Raw genomic sequence first — 15,542 nt, 5'->3', positions numbered from 1 at the left:
CACTACAGTCAACAGAGAACTTTGTATGTGTTGCCAATTAAAAGGTTTTGGGGACACTAGAAATAACCAGAACAAATACCCTCAAAGTAAGAAGTGAACCTCTTAAGGAGGTGCAGAAAATTGATTAACAAGGACCAAAGTTCTCCAAGGCTTCCTTTCCCACATTTATTTTGTTCTTCTTTTAGAGTTTGTATGTCAGTGATCTTGCTAGAGCTAATAAGCAGATTTATAATGCAGGTTAAAAGTTCTGAATCATTTCCCTGTTTTCTTTTATATAAATATTTGGGGAATCCATAAACGCATTGTCCGAACTTGGGATGTCTTTTTATAAAAGATGTGAAGAGGACTTTACATCAAATATCCTCTTTGTATTGTGCTCATTCGAGACTGGCAATTAACCTGCCATGTGAATATTGGGGATGTAGTCAGGAGAGATATTTTTAAGCAACAGACCTTAAGAAATCAAAGGTTCATATAAAACCCAAAGAATAAAATTTCATATATGACAACTATAACAGGCATCTTACCAATGCATAACTTGATGTCTTATGTTTTTAGCTGGTGCCAACACTAGAGGCCTTTCTACAAATACTATAACAATACAGTGAGTATTTGATGGATACCAAAATCTGCAGATGCTAAAGTCCTATTATATACTGTGCTGTAGTAAAATGATGTCCTTATATAAAATGGCAAAATCAAGGTTTGATTTTTGGAATTTTTCAAGTCATGGATGGTTAAATTAGTGGATGAAGAATCTGTGGATACAGAGGGATACATATTTCATTGACATATGAAATAAAATGAGGACTTACTAATAATGTATAGACTCAGCACTGACTTTGTATGTGCAGATGTATTTTATAATGAACACAATTTTTTTATTTATTTAAACAATTACCCTCTCATCTTCATCCAAAGGTCCTAGCAAGAATAAATGTAGGAGAAGACTCCCTTGCACAGAACACATACCTACTGGATGGAGTAACTGCAGAGTAGTGGCCTCCATCCAAAGGAGTGCATGTTATCATTCTTTCATGGTCAGCCTGAGTGCCATGCACTGGTTGGCTAGGAATTAAGGGCACTCCTCCATCCTTCCCTTGAATAACCAACTGGAATGGAATAAGACAGTTAGTTAAGACTTGTTAGTACTAGTTCAAGGAAAGACTACACTGAAGGTAAAAGCTAGGTTACCAAAATGTAATACCCATGATTTGAGAATACAGTAGAGTCTCACTTATCCAAGCTAAATGGGCCGACAGAACCTTGGATAAGCAAATATCTTGGATAATAAGGAGGGATTAAGGAAAAGCCTATTAAACATCAAATTAGGTTATGATTTTACAAATTAAGCACCAAAACATCATGTTATACAACAAATTTGACAGAAAAGGTAGTTCAATACGCAGTAATGTTATGTTGTAATTACTGTATCTATGAATTTAGCACCAAAATATCACGATATATTGAAAACATTGACTACAAAAATGCATTGGATAATCCAGAGCCTTGGATAAGTGAGACTCTATTTTATTTATTTATTTATTTACAGTATTTATATTCCGCCCTTCTTACCCCGAAGGGGACTCAGGGTGGATCACATTACACATATAAGGCAAACATTCAATGCCTTGACATAGAACAAAGACAAAGACATATGCAGGCTCCGAGCTTGCCTCGAACTCATGACCTCTTGGTCAGAGTGATTGGTCTCAGCTGGCTGCAGATGGCTGCTCACCAGCTTGCGCCACAGCCCGGGACTCTACTATATCTCTTCCTGTTAAGAATTTTGAAATCTTCCTACCAACCTCAATCACACATAGGAAAATTCAGAGGACAGGAAAGTAGAAGCAAAGGAAAGAGAGCTGGAAATGAATTAACAAGGGAAAATTGGGCAGAGGCCTCACATTCACATATACACCTCATTGCAATATCTTCAGTTTTGATCAGTATATGTCAACAAAGAGCTTGAAATATCTTAATAGGCAGAGCAAATCTACATCTTGTATGCTTATCATGACATAACTCAGCTCTGTCTTACAAGTAAATAACTCTGACAAAAGCAAAGGAAACTATGGTAACACATTTTCTTCTTGTCCATATTTTTAATTCATGTAGACATATCCTACCCCAGCATCACAAACACCAGGACTTTAGTCGAAATAAAATTAAAATGCATTCTCTTCCTCCACTTTCAGCCTCCGTACAATATCCAAGTTGTCTTGAATTCCATCATGAGAGAAAGACAGAATTTGAACCCAATCAATGAATCAATCAATCAATCAATTCATACCAGGTCATCAAAAGTTAGTATGGAAATTTAGAAGCACTGCCAGGGTTTTTTTTGTTTTTTTTTGGGGGGGGGGGAGAAGTATCCAAGAATAAATAAAAACACTGCAATTTAAGAGGTGTGCTGAGAATCATAGAATTGGAAGAAACCTCATGGGCCATCCAGTCCAATCCCCTGCCAAAAACAGGAAATCACATTCAAATCACCCCCAACAGATGACCACCCAGCCTCTGCTTAAAAGCCTCCAAAGAAGGAGCCTCCACCACACTCTGGGGCAGAGAGTTCCACTGCTGAACAGCTCTCACAGTGAGGAAGTTCTTCTGAATGTTCAGGTGGAATCTCCTTTCCTGTAGTTTAAAGCCTTTGTTCCTAGTCTCCAGGGCAGCAGAGAATGCTTCTGTATGTACCTGTCACTTGGTGGAAGCACATGGATGCAAATGAGAGGGATATCCCTTGCTATGATATTATGAGATAATAATAGAAATGCTCACTCGTACAAGTGCTATTAAATGTATTCGAATAAACATGGACTTCATTTATTTACCAGTCACCAGAAGGCAATTTGAAATTTGCTTTCTTTGGCTTTTGCTAGCCTTATTGTATTTCTGGCTGTTTACCAGTGTGATATAAATAAATGCAGAGGCTTGTCAAGACTTTAAAGGAACAGTGTTAGCTATGACCAAGACATACTTGGTGGCCTCCAGCCCTCAAGAATACCTGCTGGGGATGTGCCGCACTCAAGCCGCCAGCAAAGACCACTGGATAGCCCAGTTCAGCTGATCCAACTCCCAAGGCAGCAGGCTGATAAGAAAGACGAGAGCTGGAGAGCTAAGAAATGAGAAGGGAAAGGGAAAGGGAGAGAAAAGGGAAAACCCCACAGTCTGAATGATTTTTATATTGTTGGACAAGAAGAGGAAAAGAAATCAGGTTTGTAGTTCAAAACAGTAAACTAGCGTTCTCATTGTCTAGCATGCACACACATCCATGCATATGCATTTGTGCAAAGAAAAAAAAATGCAGTGATTCAAATGAGGCTTACTTCCAACAGAATTCAAAGTTACTAACAGTCAATTCTCAAGACCAAGTTTTGCCCAAAAATGGCTTACCACAGCCTGTAAAGTATGGCAATGTCCTAAATACAGATTGAAGAATAGCAAGGGGCAGGCTATAGTTCACTTACAACATGTAGGACAAGGGAGCTATCAGTTAAAAACTGCATTAATCTCCACAAACACTGTTCTGATTTTAATCTGTTTTTGGGGGTTTTACTATTGAAAAATGTTGTGATCAATTGCACAATCCTCACTGCCTCTGTCAAGGATGGTAAAAACGGAGCTTAAAATCATGGGTATCAGATCAGAACCGGCCCTCTAGATTTCAATGAGGAAATCTACCTCAGAGTCAAACCCACCTGTTGAGAAGTTTGTTCCTAACAATGAATATTCTGAATACCACCGCAAAAGCACAGCTACAGGACAGAACTGATATTTGATTAGATCTAGTCTCCCTTTCACATGCTTACTACAGAAATGGACAGAAAATGGATTGAGATCTCCTGATAGATCTCTCTGCAATTTTTAGCAGACCAGCAAGATTTTAGTTTCCCCAAAATGTAAAAGGAGCAACAATATAAATCCTTTCCTAAAAAATTATCTCTCGAATTTGGTTGCTGATATTAGGAAAGGTCAAAGGAAACAAGGAAGTATTGGGAATTATGTGAAAATAATTATCAGAACACTTCTGGAACTGTAAAGAACACTTCAAAGCTGAGCACCTTGGAAGCTCCCTGTCACTTCTATGTTCACTGTCACTTCAATTTCATGCTCATTTTCCTGAGTTGTTATTTTACCCTTAACTCTAGTGTTTCAGTGGAAAACAAAGTAGATTGTAGAAGCCTAGTATCTGCCCTACCTTATGAGATGTATGAACAGCTAAGAAAGGTTTATCTCTCAGAGGCTACCTGCCAGGTCTCAAATTATTACTAAAGCAAGACTGGGTAACCTACGGCTCTACAAATCCTGTATGACAATTCCCATTATTCCTAACCACTGGTCTGCTGAATGGGGCTGATGAGAATAGGGATCCAAGGACTACAGAGGGACACTACTGGCCTCTATTAATAAAGAATCAGGTTGTATTGTACGAAAAGATTCCCCTTAAACTCCCAGAAACAAAAGTAAATAGGAAAAGGCCTTTGCCACTGTATGGCAAAAGAAGTCTCTTCACTCTCAGGTTTTCCTAATTGCCAGGGATTCACTTTTTCACAAGCTGAAAGTCACTATTCTCCCTCCTTCCAATAACTCAGCAATTATATTTCAATGTTCCTCAGTGAGAATATCCTTCTAAAAACTTCTCTAAGTATAAGAGACATCAATCTTTAACGGCTCTTTCTTTTATTTATCAGTTTATTTATTGTTCTGTTAGGATTGTTTTGGACAGATATAATCAGATTGGATCTGTATCAGCATGTACCAAAGTTTTCTCAAGACCCCACTCCAAAGTGTAGTTTTTGCACTATCCAACACATGGTTTCTAGAACTGCAGGAGTATATGGGATTAACTTCTGAGGGAAAAAAAAAAAGAACCGTGATGATAACAGAAAACCAGGAAAGGCAACTATCAATGGACAATTATATCAATTTACAAAATAAGAATGAAAACAAATCCACCCATGTGTTAGATGTTCAAAGTTTCAGGATATGCACAAAAGGACACCTTACAACCTTCAGTACACAGCCATAAATTAAAAGTTCCTGCAAATGATGACTAGAAGAGTGCATGAGCAAAAAAAGCATTTACAAGAAGCAAATTTCGTTCTTTGCAATTGTATATTTTGAATAGATACATCTGTATTTTTTACTGTGAGAACTAAATTTGTACCAAACAATTGCCAGCTATATTATTGTTGCAATGCTGAATGGAAGTAGGAACTGTATTTAATAGTTTTGCTGGGCCTAAGGTGCACAGATACAATGGGTCTTCCCAGTGTCCACAAACACTCAGATGTACATGTGGCTGGGGAAAGAAGACACAGTATTCCTATTGAATGGAAATCCTTCATATTTGCTCACTTCTATCCAATGGTTTGCTCAATTTTGAAATGAAAAATTAAAGGTTCTTGGAAATAAGAAGTTTGGCATCAATAAAAATGAAGACATTTTGAATACACAAATGTGGAAAGATTTATCCAGGATTCAAGGGGAATGTATACTTTGTGTCATAGTTCTGTGACAGTAGCTCCCCTGATTGGTCTGCTTGCTAGGAAAACAAAGCTATTCATTTCCTTCTGTCAAATTATGGAGTGCATTGAAATCTGATAAGGGCAAGTTTTCCTAAGAAGCATTCCTTTTGTGAAAGAACAGAATGAACAGAGCTGTACATTTTGCCCAAGTGCACAAGCTGAAAATCTAAGCGTCTAATGACAGCGTCATAATAGCAAGGACAACTATAAATAGACCTCTCAATTCATTTGAGATAAAAAAATATTATTTGTATCCTAACCAGAAACAAGAACTACAACATTTTTCAGAAAAAGATGTTTTCCATAAGGGAATCAGATTCCTCTAAATGTTTGTCTTGGACCTTCTTAACATACTTGCGTTGCAAACGCTAATTTGCAAATTTTCTGTTCTGTGATAAAACTACAAATGTGAAACACTTGGCAAATAATGTTTGCTTCACTTTCTCATTTAAACAAATCCCAAGTGGAAGAAACCCAAAGCCTGTTTTGTTTCAATTCAAAGCAACATTGTTTACTGCTTACTGCGAATATACTTGTGTTATATGTCTCCCAAGTCTGAAATTTCAGGCCAGACACACTTTTATACAATGAACTCACTTGATGTGAAAAGGGGCCCTTCAAGGTGTCCATCACCACAAGAGGAGAGCTCTGAATATGTGTTTTAGTGATAGTATACACACACTGTACGAAAACAGACACACAAAAGAAAACACGAAAGGAAAAGAAAGAAAAAACTTCAGAAAGGAAATTCTGAAAAGAACTGGATGAAATGAATGCTGATGAGGAATCCTGTAGCCAGAGCTATTTGAAACATTCATACATGTCCAGTGTGTCACATCACTGGAAGTGCTCTGCATAACTGGTGAATGGTTTGAAATGTGAAAGAAACTGTTGTGTTTTTCCCACTGAACAGTCCTAGTTATAGCTAGGTTGGAGTCTCAAGAATGCTCCCAAATCTATACAAATTGCAATTAAACATTAGGTTCTGGCCAAGATCTCTTTTGTCAACTTCTGCAGGATCCTACTGTTTCTGCCAGAACTTGCATTCCTTTTTATTCTTTCCCGCAAAATCTTCTATGGAGGCCATGGAAATGCTTTGGGACACTAGAGAAGATTGAAGCAGGAAGGGAAGAAAGCCCTATTTTCCAACTACTGGATAAAGAAGAGAATCGATTTTGGCCTCTGCACTAACCACTATTCTTTCCGTCCTGCCTAACATTAAAATATGACTAACAAGATATGGTCAGTGTGCATTTTAAGTTTTGTATGTCTTTTCCTTCCTCCAACACTGTTCATTTGCATTTCTCACAGGGAAGACTTAGGCGCCTTGTTGAACTGTGGTTAAAAGTTAAGTGTTATTTCTACACCTGTTACACAGCTATAAGACTTTTGTATCGGTTTAGAATTTAGCAAAGCCACTGGCCTGAGAATGCAATGAGCTTTGAAAACTACAGATAATGTTTGAATAAGGAAAATTGTTTAAAGTTACAAAAAGCACATAATCTAATCAAATTCCAAATCATACCCTGCTCAAGCAGTTGAGACCAGTATCAAAACATTTCTGGTGAAATATATGAGGAAGTAAATTTAAGACTACAAAAGCCCTTTCTACACTTCTATATAATCCAGATTATCAAAGTGGATAACCCACTATTCTCTGCTTTGAACTGGATTATCTGAGTCAACACTGCCATATAATCCAGTTCAAAGCAGATATTCTGGATTTTATATGGCAGTGTAGAAGAGGCCAATGTAAACAGAGAGTATACACCTACCAGCATTAGCTTTCAGCAATCTTTATTTGCATGACTGTATACAACAGACTCTCAAAAAGTAGCACATTGGGCAACTTCTGGAGTTCTTTCCTAAAAATAACTTACCTGGGATGGTGGAGAAGTAGAGAAAGAAGTAGTGCATGCCTCTTGCGAATCCTCCACAGAAGGATATGCAGCTGCATTTTCCTCACCAGTTCTTAAAACAAAGAGAGGAGATCCCAATGGGGATGTTTAATAAAATACAGATCTGAAAAGCACATACTGACATAAACAATGTAGACAAGAACCAAAATGTTTGAGTGGAGTTGAAAGGAGATTATGAAGGAGCTCTTATTCTTTCCCTGTAGGGCAAAAGGAAACTCTATTGGGGTAGATTAAGGATTTCTGGATATGGGGTTTTATCTGAAAGACAACTCTTATTAAAACTGTTCTAATTTACTCACTGTAAAGGTAATTTTACAAATGGTCAAAAAATCTAGTTCTGAGCATTCTGCCAAAGTTTTGGGGATGATAATCAAAAGGTTAAGGAAGAAAAACAACAACTCAAGAAGTGTCACACACTAAAATGTATATAAAATCCTTAATAATAATAATAATAATAATAATAATAATAATAATAATAATAATAATACTTTATTTATACCCCGCCACCATCTCCCCAACGGGGACTCGGGGTGGCTTACATGGGGCCATGCCCAAAACAATACAATATAAATAGCATATAAAAGAACAACACATCACAACACAATAAGCAATACAATAAATAATAATATCCATTACAAAATAAATCAATAATAATGTATGCTTCATACAACTTATTTATTATTTATTCATTTACAACATTTCTACCCCACCCTTCTCACCCGAGGGGACTCAGGGGGGCTTACAACAACCGGCAAAATTCAATGCCACATAAAATCAGTAAAAAACAACAACATATTTAAAACCATTAACAATAATCCATAAAATACATTATTCAAGCTTAAAAACATATAATTACTTCCATTCTTCCAAAAAGAAAAGGAAGAATGGACATGTACATGGACAACGCATGGACATGCAAATATTAAAATGGGTGTGTGCAAGGAAAATGTGTTTGCTTTTTCTTGCCACAGCAACATAATATTTTTATTCTGCACCATCAAAGAATAGTCAGGAAAAATATCAACGAGGCAAAAGAGACGTTAAAGCAACTACTGTTTGAACTAGAGTGAATCTGAAATTAAGACTCCTGTAGGCCATCTTTCTTTCATCTCATTCCTAGCAGGATAGAAACTATGGGCTTTTTCTATGTGCTCCATTTTAAAAAAATGATCAGGACTCACATCCTCTTCTCCACCCAGCAGTGCATGCTGTAAAGGCCCTATATTTGGGAATAACTTCCTCTGCCTTTTATCTGCAACTCCTGTTTCCTCACCTGTAATTGCAGGGGTGCATGGGTGAGGAACTGGGGTAGGGACGGTCCACAAAGTGATCAATGATAATCCCCATGATAGGTGGGGTCCTCTCAAACTGCCTGCAATGCAACAAGCACATGATGTTATTCATAAGACCCGCTCCCCTTCTCTACTGCAACCCGAGTTCTGGCAGTCCTTTCCATAAGTTAATGGGGAGCAGAGCAACACCACAATTCAACCCTGCAACTCCACATATAGATAAGGAAATTGATATTTAGGAGTATGGTATAGACCGAGTTACCAAATAATAACACACTGCAATCCAAGCACTTGAAAAAAACAGTTCAGTTTTGATGATTATGTCCTCACCTGGTAGACATGAAGGCTAAGTTGATTCTATAGGCACAGGACAAAGTGATAGTGCCCAATGGAGTACCCACTGTCCCAACACGGACTGTCTGAAACCCTAGAGAAGCAAAAGAGAAATGATCCACATCGGAATTATCTTACTTAAAATAAATCTATGGCTTACTGTTTCTATTAAAACATTTTCATTTATTCTACTACTATTAACAGTAGAGATGATAATAACGTATCTTCCTGTCATATCCCTGACTTCAGGCATACCCCTTCCTAAAATCATTGTGATAACACCAGCTTTATTTGCATTTGTTTAACTTTATTTGCTGTGGTTCTTCATTTCCCCAAACTATATTATTCTTACTCTTTAAAATATTACTATGATGCCACTTGTCAAAATCAAAAGCCTTCCTGCCCAACCATACCTTCTCCCAAGCCACTGAGTTGCACTTCTCCGAAGTATATCCTGCAATAAATAGAAAGAGAGAGTACACATTCACTGTGGTATACTAGGTAGTATAAGGTCAGGTGCACTGTTTTAAGGAAAAAGGATGATATAACAATAATAACAACAATATAATAACTGCTAATTTGTTTTTTTCAATATATGAAGTTAACTATAACCTTGATATGCTTTTTGACTGGTCAAATACTCTTGTTGGCTTGATTGCCCATTTATAACTGGGAAAAGAGAGTTAAATAATATATATAGCTGGGCCAGGCTGTGGCGCAGCTGGCTAGTAACCAGCTGCAATAAATCGCTACTGATCGAGAGGTCATGAGTTCGAAGCCCGGGTCAGGTTAAGCCCACGACCATTAAATAGCCCGGCTTGCTGTTTACCTAAGCAGCCCGAAAGACAGTTGCATCTGTCAACTAGGAAATTTAGGTACGCTTTATGAGGGAGGCTAATTTACAACACCATGAAACTGCCAGCAGCACGTGGAAAGGAATGAGGAAGTACAGCACTCGGTGTCACTCGTGGATGATGAAGCAACAGTCCCCCCCTGTGGCCGGAATCGAGCATACCCTCATGAAAGCTGGAAATGTTAAAATTGCCTCTGTGTGTGTCTATACTGTATGTTGTTTGTCTGATAGCATTGAATGCTTGCCATATATATGTTCATTGTAATCCGCCCTGAGTCCCCTTCGGGGTGAGAAGGGTGGAATAGAAATACTGTAAATAAGTAAATATAAAAAGTTAGGCCCATTAGCAATATTTTGTCTGCTGGAGGAGACAATTATCCACTGGCAAAGCATCCAGCCCAGATTAATCAGATTCCCTCTAAGTTTTTCTAGTCTTCTTATTTCAGGTCTTTGGAAATCTTTGTTTTTACTGACTTGGTTAATTTGGAGCTGCCTCATTTTATTTGTAGTTGTTTTAATGTGATCGTATTATGTTACAATTTCAAAAGTAAGAATAAGTTAACAAGTGAAGCTGAAGGGATCTCTTTTAACTAAAAATATTTTTAGAAGAAACAAAAAAGCATGTTTAAATATAAATGGGAAGAACATCCTAAGCATATAGAGAAGTTACGAAAAATTAATAATAGGAGACTTAAGCAAGAAATATTTAAAAAACAGGAAGAAGTGCATAGGTGCTACATTTTAAAGGCTTATCAGAGCCAGTATTACCTGTACAATATTACATATTCATGACCTTGTTTTCTTGATAATCGATAGGCAGGAGTCACCCTTGTTATAGCAAGCAAAGATTTCAGCAATAGAGACAGCCTGTTATACACAGTGTATGAAATCTTAATTTCTTTATCACATCTGAAACAACAAAGAAAAAGTAAAATAACAAAAATAAAATAGGATTGAGAAATTAAGATCTTATTTAAATTTAATCCATGTGAAATTAAAGCAACTGAGACTGCAGAACACCATTAGACTAAAGTAATTTGTTTCAGTTAGGACATACAAATTTCTTCATAGAATCTGAGCAATTTATTCCAACAAAAACATAATCTAATTCTAATAGAAAGATTTTTGGAGGGCTCTATACAAATATATTTGGATCAGAATTTGACAATTATTGTAATTCCCTGTACATTTTGTCGTTTATTTTTATTTAATCTGTAGATGCCTATAGAAATATCCTTCCAGATTTTATTTGTAATGAATTGAAAATATATATTTCAGTGTTGATTTTTTAATGTTTAATTTTTTTACATTCCAACAATTAACAATATTTTTGCGATGCATGTCTTATTTCAATATACATAATACCAAAAGTAACTAATGCTTAAATGACATTTTAAACGATCCTTTGGAATGTATCACCCAACCCCCTGCCCTCCCCCCTGGAACAGCAATTCAATATATTATAATTATATCATTTTAACCGTGTGGAACGCCAGGTTCAAGGTGGTGTATCTTTCGTCTCCATCTATTTTGTCAATTAGGACTGACCATTTCAGTGTTTAGCTTTCAGATAGTCAGGAATTCAAAGAGAGACATGGGGGTCTTAGAAAGCAATAATATTTTCTATGATACAATGTACTAAATATTTAATTCCTAAGTAGTGTATTTTTCATCTGTTAGTTTAGGAGAAATAAAAGGCCATAAAGAAGCATCTGTGTTTACCTGTTGAAAAATAAAAAGGAGTAGTACTGACTTCATGTAATACTTTAGGTTCATCCCCTCAAATCATTTCCGAATTACAATAGATCATTGAAGGATACATAATCCAAGTACATCAGGAGATTGTATCATCATCATCCAACAACAACATCTGGTATTTTAAAAACTTTAGAAGTACTGTACTTAAAACCATCAATGAACAAATATAATTTAAATTAAATATCTTATTTTGTAATTTATTAATTTCTGGAAGAACAATACACGTTAACTGGATATTACAACTATAACAATATTTTATTCAACTAAAAGAAAGCCATACAGCAAAGATGAAGAAACTCTTGAGCCAAAATCTCTTAAAGAAGAGGGTGTAACAGAAATAGAGCCACGGATTCAAGGCATGTCTACAGGTCATGGCTCAATTGACTTTGCCAAAATTGGTTTAAAACTCTTTGAAATGCATACGAGTCCAGGCAGTATCTAAAGTCTTTTATGTGCTAGATGAGTCCATTTCGCTTTCCTTTAGCCTTTCCTTAATGGAGAAGGTCCAGAAGAAGGTAAACTGGCTTGGAATTAAGCCAGTACCTGGATGGAGCTTCTCCAGGTTCAGAGCAGGCTCTGGTTGAGCATTTTTGTTTGCATAAAAGAAGGAAAAGTGGACAGCCTAGGACTCACCTAGATATCATCCAGCCCCAGTATAGGTTCCTGTCTGCTCTTCTAGCCCATTATATACAATTAAAGAATATCATTCAAACCCACATGATTTTTGAATTACAAATTGCTTAGAGAGAAGTTGGAGAAGTATGGAACTAATTGGCATTTATCGGTTTACATGTACGCATTCAAGGATATTGAACAAAGTAACTTACTCAAAGGTTAAAAATGTAATACAATATAGAGTTAAGCATCTGGACTAAAACTTAAGTGTTCTGATTGCTATAGAAACAAGTAAATTTAATTATATCGCAAGATAACAATGTAACATCTAACTATGAAGAGGTATTACATAATAAGAGAGCATAAGTACATGTGTATGTGCCTTCAAGTTGCCTCAGGTATTATATGTTCCCTCCTTCCCAACTTCTTCCACTCTGTGTAGAAAAGTTCATGGATGTAGCATACTGCAGTGCACAACTTCATCCAAACCCACCAAATTATGGTGGACTCACGCTGTAGTTCATTCTCAAGCCATGATCAAATCTGTCTTATCCCTCCTTCCGCTTATGAAAAGTGGGACAATAAAACTTTAAACAACCAAACACACACTTACTTTTCATTCATTTCTAAACACCAGATTTCGAGTTCCATGGAATCTCCCTGCAGGTGAACAAAGAATATTTGTGAGGAAAATGCTACTACAGGTGACTTGTAGAGAAAAATGGTGATTCTGGCTAAATAGTTGCAAAACAAGCAGATCTCACAATAATCACATATCACTCTAAATCTACGTAATTGTGGTTCCAGGGTGTTCCATAAGAAGCTAAATACAGAAATAAGTGTGATCATAAGGCTGGCCTTTATGATGAATCTGTCTTTCTTATCATCTTCTCACCTGTTTCATACATCCTGCTTATTCTTTTGTTTAAAACTGCATTTAAGATGGAAACAGTTTTGCTCATTTGTAACAGGCACACACCCACACAGCCTCTTCCACTTGACAGAACAGGTTCTCCTAAATTTGTTCTTGAGAAGATCCTAAATATGGCAGCATGCAAACTGTACTTATCAGAGCAGTGCAGATCTTCCTATTATTTACATCTAGACCCTACTTAACTGTAACAAGAGTAGCATACCAAGAGACTGTTTTCCTACATAGCATGTGAATTATGAGAAGACAGAAGACAAGTAATGAAATCTGACAAGAGTCTTATAGGCAAAGATGGCAAATTAAACAGACTTCTGTTTAAATATTACCTCAGAGGTTTTGAGAGAGATTTCCACACACATGGACCGCCCAACAGCGGGCAGCTGTCCTGCCAAGGCTTTCTTTGCTTCATGAGTAACTTCTGGTATATCTTTTATTGCCAAGTTGAACTGAAACATTAAAGATTATTATTTTTTCAAGCACTTATTTGAGATACCTGCTGTCTGGAACTCTGAAAGAACATGGCACTGTAGTGTCAGTACAACAGAATTATCTTCCCTTTCCCTCCTCACTGCAACTCCTAGATTCCCCATCTTTGAACAGATTTTGGGTGTGCATGGTAGTGTATAATCTCCATAGGATTCCATTATTCTGCTAATACAAGTCTAGAGGTAGATCTGCTAATGAACTTAACTTGCAGCTTGTTTTCCTTTATTGTACTTATATAAAAGCACATACCACATGCACCAAATTTCCTTTTTTACTTTGTTGTTCTCTCAATGTCCAGCAATCATTTATGACAACCACATTCAATGAAGAGCACTGACAAAAAGTTCCAGCCTCAAGTAGAAATTCCTCAAACGTATTCCCTATTTGTTTATACACCCAGGCCCAGAAGAAGAACAATTGGTCCAAAGTACATTATAAAGATTAATTAAAAATTGGAATGCTGGACACTACCATTTTGTATTTTTCCTAAGTGCTTTCTATGTCTAAACATGACAAGAAAAATGATTCATCTGTTAATTCTAATGTCTTACCCAGTCAGAGCCTGTTGGTGAGGATGAGGATCGGGTGCAAATCTTTTCTCCAAGCCGGGCTTGAACAATCACTTGTACAGTCTGAAAGAGAAAATGAGCTCACTGAAATCCACGAGAAGCCAAGTACTGTTGCACATCTGCTCAATGGAATTATACATAGAACAACACTATCGAAATTATTCATTTTTCTTAATGTTCTGAGTTTGGTGTCTCCTTTTAAATTTCTGTCCTTGGCTTCCTGTTCGTATCTGCATATATTTTTATTCACCTCTTCAAAACACTCCATGATCTTGTGCTTGTCCCTACCACACTTAATCTTTTAACTCATATTGTTATGGTTGAGCCTTATGGCTCCGATACTGGGAGACGAGGTCGTAAGACTCCTCGAGAGTCAGACTCTCTTGAGGAGCGCGAAAGGAAACGGCTCCGAGACTTATTTGCAGAACCAACAGACGAAGACTCCTTTGAGGGTTTTACCGAGGGAATGGAGGAAGAGATGGTTAGCTCAGAGGAGGATGACATGGAATGGACTCGTGTGAGGGAGGATTTGGGTGTCACCGGCAATGATAGCATGGGAGGCAACTGGCGGGTTGCAGGATCGGACCCGTGGACGGGCTGGAGGGATGGAACGGGATCCACAGCTGGGGATGCTGTGGGGCGTAGTCAAAGGTGTTTTAGCTCTGATGAGGATGATGATGATGAGGCACCTGGAATTAGGATAGCAGCTGATAGTGATGAGGAGTTATGAACTGGCATAAAATGGGGTTTAGAATCAATGGCTAATTGCGTTGGGCAAGGTAATCTGGACGAACGCTTGGGCTCTTGTTGGGGAATTTCCTGAAGACGGGTGTGATTCGTTTGCTGAATACGTAAGTTACCAAGGACACTGGGCATAGACGGCGGGAGGAACTGTGTGGGCTTTTCCTGTGCAACTTGTGTTTAATCTTGATAGCTTGGACCTCCGTCGTCTTTTTGACGGACATTAATTGCCTACTCTGGATTGACGCTGGACTGACTGACTGACTACGACCTCGGACTATCCCTTCTGTGGCTATCGGTGGAACTGGTGAACTAAAGACGTCTGTACCTGGCTTTCGACCTTGGACCGGATTGGGACCCTGCTGACCGCTGCTACCCTGATTGATGTGTTTGGACCCGGAGTTCGCTCGTTGCACGGAGGAGTAACAACTTAGTTACTCAATCGTAGCTTTTGAGTAGCAGAGAGGAATCTGCTGCCAGTTATTTGTGTTTCATTGAATCTTTGTTTACCAAC

General features: G+C 37.6%; 1 protein-coding gene across 8 annotated transcripts in view; it reads right to left on the bottom strand.

Annotated features, from left to right (window-relative positions):
• Nucleotides 1-15,542, bottom strand: part of atg13 (autophagy related 13) — a 37,225-nt gene that overhangs the window by 10,785 nt on the left and 10,898 nt on the right. For 2 of the 8 annotated variants that reach the window (XM_062962653.1, XM_008104806.3), the window contains exons 3-13: nucleotides 14,270-14,350; nucleotides 13,559-13,678; nucleotides 12,915-12,961; nucleotides 10,697-10,837; nucleotides 9,489-9,529; nucleotides 9,073-9,169; nucleotides 8,724-8,822; nucleotides 7,412-7,502; nucleotides 6,129-6,212; nucleotides 3,008-3,118; nucleotides 973-1,112 (exon numbers count right to left, since the gene is read on the bottom strand). In XM_062962653.1, coding sequence (XP_062818723.1) covers nucleotides 973-1,112; nucleotides 3,008-3,118; nucleotides 6,129-6,212; nucleotides 7,412-7,502; nucleotides 8,724-8,822; nucleotides 9,073-9,169; nucleotides 9,489-9,529; nucleotides 10,697-10,837; nucleotides 12,915-12,961; nucleotides 13,559-13,678; nucleotides 14,270-14,350 — 1,052 coding nt within the window. The remainder of the gene's footprint in view (nucleotides 1-972; nucleotides 1,113-3,007; nucleotides 3,119-6,128; nucleotides 6,213-7,411; nucleotides 7,503-8,723; nucleotides 8,823-9,072; nucleotides 9,170-9,488; nucleotides 9,530-10,696; nucleotides 10,838-12,914; nucleotides 12,962-13,558; nucleotides 13,679-14,269; nucleotides 14,351-15,542) is intronic. The other 6 variants (XM_016992175.2, XM_008104815.3, XM_003214591.4 and 3 more) reach the window with 6 other exon arrangements.

This window comes from Anolis carolinensis, chromosome 1 (genome assembly GCF_035594765.1).
Source record: "Anolis carolinensis isolate JA03-04 chromosome 1, rAnoCar3.1.pri, whole genome shotgun sequence".
Taxonomy (NCBI): domain Eukaryota; kingdom Metazoa; phylum Chordata; class Lepidosauria; order Squamata; family Dactyloidae; genus Anolis; species Anolis carolinensis.
Note: the sequence above shows the minus strand (reverse complement) of the source record. Positions and strands in the feature narration are given on the sequence as shown.